General features: G+C 43.4%; 1 protein-coding gene across 4 annotated transcripts in view; it reads left to right on the forward strand.

The window, feature by feature from the left end:
* Positions 1-8,392, forward strand: part of SYNJ2 (synaptojanin 2) — an 87,532-nt gene extending 79,140 nt beyond the window's left edge. For 2 of the 4 annotated variants that reach the window (XM_031679843.2, XM_072966114.1), the window contains exons 23-27: positions 1,315-1,449; positions 2,890-2,999; positions 4,105-4,213; positions 5,819-5,970; positions 7,551-8,392. In XM_031679843.2, the coding sequence (XP_031535703.2) occupies positions 1,315-1,449; positions 2,890-2,999; positions 4,105-4,213; positions 5,819-5,970; positions 7,551-8,258 (1,214 nt within the window). In that variant the 3' untranslated portion in view covers positions 8,259-8,392. Of the gene's footprint in view, positions 1-1,314; positions 1,450-2,889; positions 3,000-4,104; positions 4,214-4,615; positions 4,723-5,818; positions 5,971-7,550 lie in introns of those variants that run through there. The other 2 variants (XM_072966116.1, XM_072966115.1) reach the window with 2 other exon arrangements.
* The last annotated feature ends 6,634 nt before the right edge of the window (positions 8,393-15,026 follow it).

Genomic DNA, 15,026 nt, shown 5'->3' on the forward strand with positions numbered 1-15,026 from the left:
TGTCAGGACCCTTTGAGCTGGAGCCGAGAACCAAGAACAGGAGTGAAAATAATATGTTTCGCAGGGAAGGTACTTCGCTGGGAGAGGTGCGAAGTACCCCAACCCCTTGACTGTATTTGGTCCCAAAGCCGGTCAGTAGCCTGGCTGCATTGAACATCAGGAGCTTTTAAACTTACAGGTCCCTGAGCCCCGTCACAGAGATGTGGACTTGGCAGGTGTGGGCTGGGACCCTGGAAACCTGGTAATTCATGATGCTTCCCAGGTGACTGGGACGTATGTGCAGGTTTGGGGTCTGCTGCCCGATACAGAAGTAGCAGCCTTTGTCAGCCCATCCAGGTGGTTCTGTGCATTGCACGCCCAGAGGATTCTTGCCCTGGAGTGGAAGTGGCTGAAGGGATGTGCTCTTGAGACAAGAAGCAGTCCTTTTCTGCAGGGTGGCCATCACTCCAGCATCCCCTCGAGGGCAGGGCAGGTGTGAGCACACGTGCCTCTGAATGAAGAATTAACAGAGTAGCATGGGGCTATGACATGAGGGCAGCCCTGCCCCCTGGTGGACATCAAGAGAACATCTCCTGAATGTGATGGGTGATCAGGGGCTCCAGTTAGGAGAAATCTTGCCTCTTCCCAGTGGAACTCTAAAGATACATGAGGCTGAGCTATTGGATTTGAGGCACAGGGTGAACGAGCCAAAATGAAGTGAATCGGGGTGTGTTGTAGTGCGAGAGAAAAGGCTTAAGATTGTCTTGAATTTAAATGTAAAATAAATGTCTATGTAATAAAACAGAAGCTGTCACCTCCCTGTGCCCCTGTTAGCCTTAGAAGGGTTTTGCAGGGTGAGTCAGGATGGCAGTGCTAGGGCAGTAGCTGGCATGGGGTGTAGGATTTGGAGCTTGGATGAGCAGAGTGCTCCACACTGGGCCTTGCCGCTGAATGGCAGGCTGCCCTGCTGCAGAGAAGTGAAAATATTCTTGACTCCGAAACCGCTGTCCTGTTTTAGAGTGAGGAGTTAAAAATGAGGGGCTCTGGTTTTCAGCTGTCTACTCTGTGTGGAAGTATTATGGATTGTTCCAGAAGGAAACATGCCTACACTTTAAAATATGTCAGTGTCTCGCGTGTCTGGATAACATATCTCATCCACGCACAGTTCACTGAATGTTCCAAGCAGGCATTGGGTGCCCTTCCCCCTGCCCCCCGTGCCAGCAGAAAGGGGGACCCGACAGCTGTCCTGTGGGAGGAGCTCCTGCCACGGCCGGGTCCCTGCCAGCCCGAGTCTGAGCCTGACTCACCTGACTCACGTCCCGCCATGTCCTCCAGATGATGCTGACCTGGTGGAGTTAAAGCAGGAGCTGGAAGCAGTTGGGGACTTCCGCCACCGCTCTCCGAGTAGGTCTCTGTCGGTTCCCAATAGGCCTCGGCCGCCTCACCCACCGCAGAGACCCCCCCCTCCAAGTAAGACCTCGCTTGCTTTCGGCTCACCACGGTGCCCACTGGGAAGGATGCGCACCTCCTGCTGCTGAGCACGTGGCTCTGAACCTAGCCTTTGAGTTTCCACAGTGCTTTTTCCCCTCCCTGGGCTCCCGTCTGTCTTAAACCCACGCAAGTTTGCTATCAGAGGTAGCTGTGTTTCTCGTGGCAAATCAGACGATTCCTTTATAAAGCTGCCCTTCGTCCTGTGGTAGCTGTGCTTTCGCTTTAAGCTGCTTGCAGTTTGAAACCTAATAGGATGGAAAACTGGGGCCACAGACAAGCTAGGGATGTTTTAAAATCCTCCGTCCCCCACCCTGCACAGCATCTTTCAGCATCTTCTCTCCTGGGCCGCTGCCCCCCACCCCCTGCTGATCAGGACTCCAGTAGCCCAGGTGCCCCAGCAGGCAGGGTGACCACACACCCGCCTCTGACCAGGTGCCACTCCGTCTGTAAGCCCCAGCTTGCTGAGGACGGCTCTTCGCAGCCTGGGTCTCAGGATAGCACTCTTCTTCCTGGTCCGCAAAAAGCAACGCTCTGTCCGTGAAACATTCCTTAATAGTCTGAAATAAAGTTGTGACATGCTTTTGATCACTTTCTATTTACTTCCTCTGTTTACCCTCCCCCCTAAAAAATGTGACAGTCAGACAAAGGTTTTCCTAAGGCTGTGCTTTCACAATTGGGTTGTCTTGACTTACATCACAGTAATGACTGATAGCAAGCCAGAAACATACGACTTGTTTAGCATATATTTTACTTTTCTGAGCTGGTACTCAGAAAATAAAATATTAATAAAAAAACAAATTTATGTCATACATTATTGTGGCAATTAAAAAATAAATATAAACATTAAAATTTTTAATGTCACCTTCCTAGAAATAATTGTTAACCAAAAGATTTCCATCCTTTTTCCAATTAGCTATATCTACACGTAATTTTTAAGTAAAAAACATTTTTTATTTTTACAAAATTGGTATCATTTTGTTTGGTGATCTGTCTTTCATCTAACGTGTGTCATGAAATGTTCTAAAACATGATTTGTTAATGACTACAAGTATTAGGTAATATAGTTTACTGCCCAGCTTTGGGTTTTTGGGGTTTTTTTTAGATTTTGCCCACAAGACATTTAAAAATTTTGGTTCTAGTAACAGTAGTGATTGATCAGATTTTACATCAGATTTAACCCCGCCCCCAGGATGTTAGATTAAAATTTGCATTCAAACAGCGCTTCTCCAGAGAATCTACACTAATAGACACAAGTTACTGGAGAATCAAAAGAGGAACTCAGTAGCGCCTCTGGACCCCAAAAGGCCTTGGATGTGCTCAGACCCTAACTGTGGCCTGGCTCTCAGCTGGCTGGGAATTTGCGTCCAAGCGGCTGTGACTTCACTGAGACTGACAGTCTGCCTTCCTTGGTTTTTACAGCTGGCTTAAAGGTGAAAAAGTCTGCTTCGGATGCGTCCATCTCCGGCACTCACGGGCAGTATTCGATTTTGCAGGCGGCAAAACTCCTGCCAGGAGCACCTCAGCAAGCAGTAAGTTCTGCGTTCAGATCAGAGCGAAGCAGGCCAGCATCTCACCCCAAGAGATTTGCCCCGTGGTCCATCCTCAGCCCCTGACATCATGCAGGATCCCCTCTTTTCCGTGCATATATAGAGTTACGTCTTTTTAACCCTCTGCCTGTCCACCACTCATCCCCGAGCCCTATAACTTAGTACCAGGTCCTCCATAGGGTTTTTAAATGGTCGTACAGACCATCAGAAAATCACATTTGATGAAAACTGTCGGTTTCCAGACCCACCAGCTTCTCTCCCTTCCAATGCTTGCCTTTGACGTGGTGTATCAAGCAGTGGTTGGTGGAGGGGAAAACAGGAGAAATTCAGACCAGGTGTCTTGAGAGGAGGCTAGAAAGAGACTTAATGGGACCTAAATAATGCAGTAAGGGACACTGGTAGTGATAAGAGTGGCGTAGGATTTTAGAGAGAGACAGTTCCAGAGGATGGCTCTAAAGAAGACTGTAGGTGAAGGTCAGTGGACTAGAGGTGAGGGAGGAGGGAGGGGAAGCTGGCTGCTGGATGGATGCTAACGTGTCCCAGGAGAGTGCGGGGAGCTGAACCAGCCGCTGGTCACGGTCATGGCAGGAGTAGGCAGTGGACTCGACCTCAGTGGTTTATAGTCATGAAGGCAGGTCCTCAAAGGTGACCCAGAGGTTTGGGATGAGAGGTAGACAAGTGAAGAGGTAGAGAAAACACTTGAGAAAACATCTGGAAGGTGTTTTAATGACTCCACTGGACTGTGGAAGGAGTGACTTCTAATTATGCTTTCTGGCTTTTACCTGGTTACTGAAATAAAGATAGAGGATGGATTGTCCACATTGCAAAATCCTGTAACCACTCAGTTTGGGAGATGAGGGCCCTCCAGACATGACTGCTTTCCTCCTCTTGGTATGCGAGTGCCGGGGGATGGGAGTGGGGGGAGGCCTGTGGGATGCAGGTTAGATTGGAGCTCTGTTTTGGTCACCGTCTGGCGGCGCTCTGTCCATCTCAGGCTGGAGAGCAGGTCAGCAGGCGGGGAACTCACCAGGCGAGGCTGTTTTCCTACTGTGCTAACATGCACTTCTTCCTGATTTTTGTCCTCAAGCCCAAAGCTAGGACTGGAATAAGTAAACCTTACAATGTTAAGCAGATCAAAACCACCAACGCTCAGGAGGCGGAAGCAGCGATCCGATGTCTCCTGGAAGCCAGGGGAGGTATGTGTTCCCCTGGGGCTCTCCTGCTGAGTCTGTGTTGCTTTTCATCCTCCTACTAAAGGGGGCCTAGAAAAGAAAATAACGTTTTTTTTTTCTGGAGGCAGTATTCAGTGAAAGCGCCCTTTAGCAACGTTTTATAAAATTCCGCTATTAAGATTTATAGACCATTTAAAACTGTATGTTTAAAATTCAGTGAGTATATAAAAATCACCCCAAGATTATTAAGCAGCTCTTAAGGGAGAGACTAAAATAAATGAAAATGAGGTAGAAGAGGTCTGTGCTCCAGGCACTAACTCGTTCATTCTGCTGGCTCTGTAAAAAGAGATAGCTAGGTATGCGTCTTCTTTCAGGCAAAACATGTACTTTTTAAATTGCCAGCAACTGTAAATTCTTTTCTGTCAGGCAGGGACTTCTCCATCGTACTGCCTGTTAATTCCTGTTACTGTTCAGCTAACCCATGTGGATCATAGCTTCACTTGGAATTCCCCCCTATGCATTCAGGATCACTGGTAACTGACATTTTTTGGTGTTTTGTTTTGACTTTGTACTAGAATCTCTTTGGGGGAGGGGAGATTATGCCCTCTGAAAAGCCAGGTGCAGTTAAAATCGCCTGATTTGCTTTTAGTCCGGATATTTCATTTATTTGGAATTCCCAAATAACATTGAAGAAAGGCATGGATTAAGAGGTTGGGAAACACTGTTGTAGGATAACCCCATCACAAGCGGTTTCTTTTATATTAAGGAAACGAAACTAAACTAAAATTGTGCGGATGTAACAATCCAAGTGCCTGTCAGCTGATGGATGGATAAAATGTGGTGAATCTGCAACGGAATGTTATTCAGTTATACAAAGACTGAAGTACTAACACATGCTCTCTCATGAATCATGAACATAATGTGTTCAGTGAAAGAAACCAAGCCCAAAGGGCATGTATTGTATGATTCCATTTATATGAAGTGTCCAGAATAGTCAGTCTATACAGAGAGAAAGTTATAGCGGTTTCCAGGGGCTGGAGAAAGGAGGGAGTGAGGGATGACTGCTGTGGGTATGTGTGGAGTTTCTTTTTGAGGAGAATGAAGACGTCCTGGAATTAGACAGTAGTGATGGTTGTACAATTTTGTGACTACTGATAACCACCAAATTGTATCCTTAAAAAGGTAAATTTTTTGGTATGTGAATTATATTGCAATAAAGCTTTTTTTTTTTTTAAACTCTATAGATGTAGAGGTTAGGAGAAGTTTGAGGTTTGAAATCTTCCCAGGGTCCCAGCTTAACATTTTCTTGATCACGGGCCCTGCTGAGATTTTGAGTTTTGCGTCATCTCCCCTGAGAAACACAGGTACACATGAAACTGTGTGTGTGATGTCAGGCCTCACTGATCCTCCCCTACACAGACTCCAGATCACCATCCCTGTTAAGATAAGCATGAGAAGCTGGGAGCCAAACCTAGCTGTTTGGTCCTGACGACCATCAAAGATTTATTTTTAGATAAAAAAGAAATACATTGCATTAGTAAATTGTCCTTAAAATATAGACTGTCTAAAGAGTAAACCGTGCATTGAATTGCCTTGTCCATTACACAGCTATGCAATTGTATGTTTCAGGCATCCCAGGAGAGGCCCTAAATGCCATGGCCCTGAGGGACCAGGGTTCTGCCAAACCAGAGCCTGCAGTGGGGGTGGCCCCACTCCTGCCCCGTCGGCCTGCACCCAGAGTTCCTGCCATCAAGAAGCCAACCTTGAGGAGGACAGGAAAGGTACGAACTTGGCAGTGTTAGCCTGTTGCTCCTAGGTTGCTCAAATGTCTTGTTAGATAAGAATACATCCCCAATGGGTCTGGTCTCTTTATACATGTTCACGAGTCCATCCTTGAAGAAAATGCCTGGCAATCGCTTTATCCTTCGTGTCCCTGCTGCTTCTTAGCTCTCGCTGAGCAGAAAAACTGGGAATTTCTCACCAAGATAGGAACAGCTTGGAGGTACCACACGTCCCACATGTTCCATTTCAGTCTCCAAACTGAACCACTGTGGGATGCCTTATTCCAAGTGTCCCAGTATCTCCCTTTTGTGTGTGGTCTGTGTCACGTGCCCTGGGTTTCATGGGGACAGATTTGATTTGCATTAGAAAAACAGTCACTGGTCCCTGGATTAGCCATGTTGACCAGCTTGTGCGCCTCAGATCCTGGAGGCTCGACTCTCTTGCCACTTTTCTTGCAGATTGTTTTTTGCTCTGGCTCTCCAGCTTCTCAGCCTTGCTTGCTGCTTCAAAGACATGAGTTTGTCAGGACAGTAGCAGCCCAAAGACTGGCACCTATAGAGACGTCTGGATCTCCTGTTTGAGCTCAGTGTGTTAGTAACGGACACTCGGTAATCTCTTGGCTGCTCGTTACAGAGTGGCTGCTTTCCCACCTGTAGAAAGTGTGAGCGTGGCTTGGATGCTTGGTTCTGACAGAGCTTGCTTGGTGTTTTCTGGGTTGCTTTGCTGCCCCACTTCTGCTCCGTCATCTGCCTGTTTTCCACGCTGCCTTCAAAACAGACCTCTTTCCTCCTCCTCTCTAGTTTTGCTTTGTCTTTTCAAAGCCAGAGGCAGAAATGAATTCTTTTTCCCACCCGCTGCTCAGGAGCTACAGGCAAAGGCTTTTGGAGAAGGGGTTGTTTTTGCAGCTAGTTTTCTAAAGAACCAATGGAAATACTGAAATGCTGGTGCTTCGGCTGCCAACAGTTGTGTCTGTACTAAAGCTCCCTCCCACCTTTTGCGGTTGTTTTCTTTGTGATCCTTTTGATCAGAATCCAGGAAGTGAAGTTCCTGCGTGAAATTTTCCATTCTTCTGTAGTCGAGGAGCAAGAATACCCTTTAGTCCTTCAATTAGCTTAACATTGAGACATAAGCTACTTCTCCCTAGAGTGGTACAGACTGAATTATCAAAGCTGTGGACTAGAAGAAGATAGTTTTCAGAGAGGTTCGCTGTTCATCAAGGAAGAGTGTAACTCCGTTTCCTTGGTAACAGGGAAACTTGTTTCAGATTAGTCATGGTGGCCCTGGTTTTAAAGCTTCCGCTCATATTTCATCCCTCCTGCCAGTCCTCCGTGATACATATGTGTGTGTGTTTCTCCCATGTGCTTTCGCACCTGGTCGCATTCCCGCATCCCAGACATTTCTCAAATCCTGAATTTGCTGGAATGCCTGCTGAGCCCCAAGCTCTGCTCCCCTTCGGGCGCTGTCGTTTGCTCTGATTCCCAGCCCGCGCCCCGCCCCCACACACCCCCAACCCCCACCCCCAACCCCACCCCGTGCCGGTTTCTTACATAATTACACTCTTTGTCCGGCCTTTCCTCAGCCCGTGTCACCGGAAGAACAGTTTGGACAACAGGCTGTCCATTTTACAATTGGGCCCCCGGAGACCAGCCTTGACACCCCTCCTCTAGCGACAGTCCCTCCTGTTCCCAAACCGAGAACACTGCAGCCCGGGAAAGGCGCCGCCAGGAAGCCAGCGCCCGACGAGGCCCCTCCCGCGGCCGCGCCGCCCCCCCTGGAGGCCTCGCCTCTTGTGCCCCGGGTGCCCCCGCGGAGGAAGAAGTCGGCCCCAGCGGCCTTCCACCTGCAGGTGCTGCAGAGCAACTGCCAGCTTCTCCAGGGCCTCGCCTGCAGCAGCCCCGGCAGCGACTGTCCCCCCGCACCCCAGCCTGCGGGGGGCACTCTCTCCCCACCACCGGCTTTTCCCAGCACCTCAGCACCTGCCAGCCCCGAGGCTGATGGCACCAAGAACAGCAAGTCGGAGGCAGCCTCTCTTCCCTGTGACTACCAGGATCCCTTCTGGAGCCTCCTCCACCACCCCAGCCTGTTGAATAATTCCTGGCTCTCCAAGAGCTCTGACCCCCTGGACTCGGGGACAAGGGCTCACACAGCCCCACTGCACGTCAGCCCCTCAGCTGCCCGGGAGCCGCCACCGGAGCACACACAAAAAGACTTAGGTGACTGGGTGACAATCAGCGACGAAGACAAGAGGACGGTGCTGCAAGTGTTTGACCCTCTGGCGAAAACATGACTGAGAGACTTGGACAGCCACTCTCCTGCAGGAGGTGTGCCGTCTTCCGTGAGCATCACTTTCCGGGGGGAAGCCAATCCGCCTCAGCCCCTGAGTCCAAAGCGACATCTATTTAAAGGCATACTGAAAGAACATTGGTACTTCTGTCACTCTTGTGTAGTTTACAAAAACTGTGTCTCTTATTCAGTAATATTATTATTCAGCCACCGAGATACATCTTATTCCAGACTTGCGCATATTAAGTGTCATCTTGTGGGGATGGGAAACCTGGGTTGGATTCAGTGCATAGATTTTAGGAAAGAGAATCCAGCAGACGACGCCCAAGACGTTCCCTCCCGTTACATTTTAAATGGTTGTTCAATTTATGTGTGTATGTGCTGTATTTTTTTAATATTCTTTGTATTTTACAGATTTGGAATAATTTTTTGGCGACTCACTTGAAGGTTGATCCATATAGTGAGCATTACACTACAAGGTGGTGGGGACCATTAAGAGCTGTACCTGGCCGGCTGACACCATGTGAAAAAAATACCAGAGTAGGAGGCAGCAGATACCCAAAGATAAGACTGCACATTCCCGTGAGCCCTTGTGTTTATTTACGTAGATGGATGTTAACCTTGACTCTGTAAATCTTGTGGGAGATGGTGTCATTCCCTGCTTTGGTTCTAAAGCACATACTCTCAGCTTATTATCCTGAGCTTCAACTGGCTAAAGCCTCCTGAAGCACGTCTTAGACTTCGCATGTCCCCTTAAATGGCTACAGTCCTGAGCTCTGGTGTGCTGCTTAAGCCAATTTTTGCACACTATTCCCTGTTAAAACCTTGTGGATTTCTTTTTTCCCATATATGCTATACCCAGTAAAAGCACAAAATGTGAAAACTCATACTTGCACATAATACTGAGCCTCATTGTTAGAATTCAGAGAATATGTGTTTGCATCTGGTCCAGCTGGCTGTGGCCTCAGAAAGGAAAGTACTGCCTGTCCCTGTGTGTAAGAAACCCCAGGATGTTCTAAGTTAGCTCACCTACCTTTTATTAGGACTTTTTTCCCTATGCATTTCTAACACCATTTCTAGTCTATTCAGTCTTTTAAAAAGACAGCACCCTACTATTTTACATTTTTTAAAGGATGTTATAAGGCCCAGAACCCATTTGGAGCAGATACCATAATTTCCTGATAAGAAATTCACTGGTAAAATCTTACTCCGCCATATTTAGGAGTCTTCCATGTCATAGAATCATGCAGCAGTGGTTCCATGTTGTCCCTGATGTGACCAGGGAGTTCCTGTACTCAACGCTAATAATGGTTAGGACGGCAGTAATCACCTTGCCTGGGGAAATACTACTCCCCTTTTACTGACCAGACCTCTGGGATTTCAGACTTAGCTCTCATTGCCACTATCAAGATCCACTGCAGATTAGTCACATCTGGTACTCAAAACAAAACCAAAACTATATTTATTTCATTTCATCTGAAAACTAATAAAAGAAAAAGGTATTAGTGACCTGTAGAGATAAGCAGATAATGCTAGTAGTTAACCAGCCATAAAAGACAGTGTTTCTGGCCATAGCTGGTTAGGACACCTTCTATAGCTTACATCATTACACCTACATCATTACATACTTACATCATTTCTACCTCTCTCAGAAATGCAGGAAGTAAACCTCTCCCCCTGTCAGGGGGAGAAAGAGAAGCAAGATGGGTAAACAGGCTTGGGGGGAAGGTGTATCATTTGCCAGGATTCACTTTAGTGCTAAAAGGTACCGTTGGGAATGGAATCAAAGATCTCTTCATTGAAATGTTTTTTTTCTCTGTAACATCTTTTCCCACCAAAGAGGAGGTGAAGTTGAAGGCATGCATATGTAATAACCGGTCAGAAAAGCAGAGGGAAAGTAAGCCCATGGAAGTTGATTCCAGTGCTGGGAAAGGCCTGATTTTCAGATTTCTTCTCTGTTCTAGATGGCAAATAGCCAGTACACGGTACAGAGAACAGAATTTTTACTAAGATTTAAGGTGTTCATCACACCAGTAGTTCTGAATAATCTCACAGTAAGTATTAACACACAGAATTGTGCTGAGGCAGGTCACAGGAAAAATTACAAGTAGTTCTAACCTTAAGAAGTGAATATTACTTGATCGTGGCTGTTCACGGTTAGTGGACAACACAGACTGGATTTTGAGTTGATACTACGTAAGATTCTTGCACTAATGTTCTCTTTAAAAAAGAAAAAGTAAAGAAAAAGAAAAAGGACAATTGGAATTGCCTTATTTTTTTCAATGCTTAACAGTTGGTGGGTTTCCTAGGTTAGCAGTAAAGTCGGTTCAATAATCTCAACAATGAGCAGCTACCCTCCTGGGGATTTCAGTCTGTGGTTTTTATTTTTGGTCTTTCTTTGATGCTCCCACACCGGCCTTTTTTATTGGGACCTTGCAATTTATTTCATTACTATTTGTAAAGCATTACAGTTCACTGCAGAGTATTTTAAGCACAAACCTGACAATTCAGCATTGTCTCCCTGACCCCTTTTAGATTCCCTTTTTACAACATAATCGTAGACTTCTTGCCTATTTTAAAAATTTGTTCCAATAAATTACTGAAACTAGGACATCTGCCCAAGCAATTCCTTTAAAGTTGTTGAAGTTCAAGAGACTTAATAAAATTCTCCTGACCTGTGTATAAATATAAACAAAGAAATGTATTAAAACATTAGCTTTATAATGAAGTAATTCTATTAGAAAGGAAAACTGCAGAAATTACTTATTGGGTGACTAGCAATTAATAAAAACCCTATAATGTTTATTTGAAGTGATAATTTATATGGCAATTGTAAAAAAAAAACCTATTAAATGTTTTGCCTTAAAAAATCTTTTTTTGGCTTATTTCTTTTCAGATATGAAGAGAATCTTGGGATATCTTTGGCTAGCTTTTTTTCTGGATGAAATGTGATTACTAGTTATTCCTTTGTTTGAATTTATTTGTTTTTGTTTCCTTTTCAACCATCCAACTAAGTTGAAAAGGCAAAAAGTAACAATCTGGTTAAGAATTTCTGACTTGAATGCTCCTAGCATTCTCTGACATAATGTATATAATAACTTTGTTCTGTAATACTGAGAGATGCTAGGATTCATTTTCTATGGGATCTTATAGCAAACGTATAGAATCTTTGATTGCCAGTGTTTGAGTACATTACTCAGAGGCTGGACAAGGGAGTACAGTCTTCCAGTTCTGTCTAGGTTTATTCTTAGCTAATTAACACAGAAAATTTAGGTCATAAATGTTCTCTGATTGATGCCTTTCAGGAATAAGAATATACCAATAATCTCAACATAGATTGATGTTGGCTAGTCCTTCCTGACCAGTAAGTATATACTGAATTCATTTAATCTGATTGCACAGCCTGGAACTTGGATGGAGAGGAAGTAAATGGCCAGCAGCAGTACCTTTCTTTCCCAAGGTAGCAGGAGAGAGGAATTGAAACTCACTGTCATGCAAGGCAAACTGTTTGCACTTGTATAATCTCTTCTGTCTTCATGAGGTAGGACAGTACAAATGGGAGAGTGATTACTTGTGAACAGAGGTCCAGGGGAGACTTGAGAGATGAGCATTAAGAATTTGACACATAGCAAAGTGGATTTATGTCCATGAGGATTAAGAATTTGACACGTAGCAAAGTGGAATGAGCTGATGGGAAAGAATTTCAGAGCACCTTAACTGAGTTTGGGATTTTATTCTATTTTTAGGATTTTAATCTATTTTTGTAGGTAATACAAGTAGTGGGTGGTAAAAATACCTAAATAAATCTGAGTGTTTTAGAGTGGCTAAGACCACAGGCTTTGCCTGGGCTAAAAGCAACTCTTCAAAGCATCTGGAATACCGTTTGTAAGTGGTGTGAGGTAGGGGGTCCAACATCTTCCTGAGGGATAGTTATACCATACTGCTTATTAAATAACAAACCATTGCTCTCGCTGTCTTAATTGGGTTTCTCAAGGTGTTATCGACATTTTCAAATAACATTTCAATTTATTTCTATATCCTTTCTATTGTTTATTTTTATTTCATCAGTTTTTAAACTATTTTTCATTAATTTCAACTTATCTTTCATTTGCATCCTTTTCTACTTTTTGTTCCATTTTGTTATTTTCCTACTTTCTTAATTAAAAGTAGCACTTTTTTCATTATTTTTAGTCTTTCTTAACAATAAAGACATTTAAAGTTATATATTTCCCCGATTGTAGCTTTAACTGCACCTTACGTATATTGGAATGCAATAGTCTCATTTTCATTAATTTCTGAATTGTAATTTGCTTTTATTTTCTCTTTGATTCAAGGGAGACTGTGCAATTTTCCAATAGTCGAGTTTGTTTGGCATTTTTAAATTGTTTACTCCTAATTTTATTGTATTATGACCTGAGAATATGGCCTAGATCTAAACATCTACTTTTTAAAATTTATTGATGTCTGCTCCATGGTCAAAAGTGCAGGATTGATTTTTCTGGTGATTTCATCAATATAAAATCAAAATGTTTTTAGTTGTAGGGTACAAAAGTGTGTGTGTATGTGTGTGTGAGACATTTGATATGTTAATTCCACTGTACTCCAGAGGAGCAGGTTTTTCTGGAAGGCAGATCTGTTGGGAGTGGATGCAATTTCTAGTTCTAACTCCACTGCAGTGACCTCCCACTGTTCTTAACCAGGAATCCTTAGATTTTTTTTTAAATAAAATGCTTCTCAATTTGTTATGTCTTTTGATCTATCTCTGGACACTATGTATGACTGCCTTTGCTAACTTTGACTCATTTAATAGGTCTCTCTCTGGAGGAGAGGTTTTCTGAGCTGCTCACATGGCCATTGCAGAATCTCTGCCCCCTGGGCTCTCTCTTCCTGTGCCACTGGTCTACTTGTCAGTCTCTGTCCCAATACCGTGTTGTCTTGTTTAACTTTGATATCTGGTAAAACAAGCCCTTCTCCCCTGTACTTTCTTTTTAAGAATATCTTGTCCCTTCTTGACCACTCGCATTGCCGTATAGAGTCAAGTCCCATTAAGTAAGCTAAAACCTACTGGAATTTTTGACTGGGATTGAATGGAATAGAATGGACATCTTTACAATATTGACTCCTCAATCTAAGAACATGGTATATTTCTCTAAGGATTTCATTAATGGTTTTCAAAGTTTTTAACTTATAAAAATTTTCAAACACATGAAATCAGAGGGAATAGTTTGAACGCTCATACATCCATCACCAGGATTTCATAGTGATTACTGTTGTGCTATATTTGCTTTATGTTTTTCCTTGCTGAAATATTTTAAAGCAATTCCGCTATCATATTTGACTCCTAAATATTTTCAATATATCTCTTAATAACATTTTCTTTTATAAACTTAATACCTTATTGTATCTAACAATTACCAATAATTCTTTAAATTCACCTGCTATTTTGCTAGTATACGTAAATGTAAGCTTTTTATTCATTGAATGCATCAAACAACCTTGCTTTTACATAAACTGTCATAAAATTCTAACAATTTACTGTATTTCAGTATACCCAATATACCATCAATTATAAGATACACCATTTATATACTGTTATTTTTAAGAAAATGCTATGGTCTGAATTTTCCCTCCCAAAACACTCCCCATTTACATCCTGAGAAATCCATTGTAAATTAAAAATATCATAATTTGAAAATGCATTTAAAATACCTGACCTACCAAAAATCAGAGCTTAGCCTAGCCTACCTTAAATGTGCTCACAACACTTACATTAGCCTACAGTCAGGCCAAATCATCTAACAACGCCTATCTTATAACAAAGTGTTGAATATCTCATGTAGTTTATTAATACTAAAAAGTGAAAAACAGAATGGTTTTAAGTGTATTGATTGTTTACCTTCGTGGTCACGTGGTTGCCTGGGAGCTGTGACTTGCTGCCACCACCCAGTATCTAACAAGAGAGTATCATACCACATGTTGCTAGCCCAGGAAAAGATGAAAATTCAAAACTTGAAGTGTGGTTTCTACTGAATGCATATCACTTTTGCCATCATAAAATTGAAACATAAGTTAAACAATTTTAAGTTGAGGACCATCTGTATTTACCTTTGCTGGTGAGATTGATGCTTTCATATGTTTGCTTATGACTAAATGGCATCCTTCCAGTTCAGCTTGAAGTCCCTTTAGCTTTTCTTGTAAGTCTGGTCTGGAAGTGATGAGCTCCTTCACTCTTCGCTTGTCTGAAAAACTCTTTAATCCCTCCTTTCCATTCTGAAGAAAAACTTTGCCAGGTAGAGTATTCTTGACCTTTTTTTTCTTTCAGCACTTGAAATATACTGTGCCACGCCTTTGTGGCCTGCAAAGTTCCTGCGAAAAATCTGCTGGTAGTCTTGGGGGGTTCCCTTGTACATAACAAGTTGTTTTTCTCTTGCTGCTTTTAAGATTCTCTCCTTGTCTTTATCTTTTGACAGTTTAATTATAATGGGTCTCATTGTGGGTCTCTGGATTCATCTCATTTGGAACTTTCTGGGACTCTTGGTTAGGGAAGATTTATCCTTTATTTCTTTGAATAATTTTTCTGCCCATTTTTTCCTCTTTTCTCCTTGTGGGACTCCTTTCATCCAAACATCATTCTGCTTGATGGTATCCCATAGGTCACTTAAACCGTCTTCACTCTTTTTCCGTCCTTTTTTATTTTTGTTTCTGATTGGATGAGTTCCACTGCCCTGTGTTTGAGTATGCTGATCCTTTCTGCCACTGAACCCCTCTGTTA

The sequence above is a fragment of the Vicugna pacos genome, chromosome 8 (assembly GCF_048564905.1).
Source record: "Vicugna pacos chromosome 8, VicPac4, whole genome shotgun sequence".
In the NCBI taxonomy this organism is placed as follows: Eukaryota; Metazoa; Chordata; class Mammalia; order Artiodactyla; family Camelidae; genus Vicugna; species Vicugna pacos.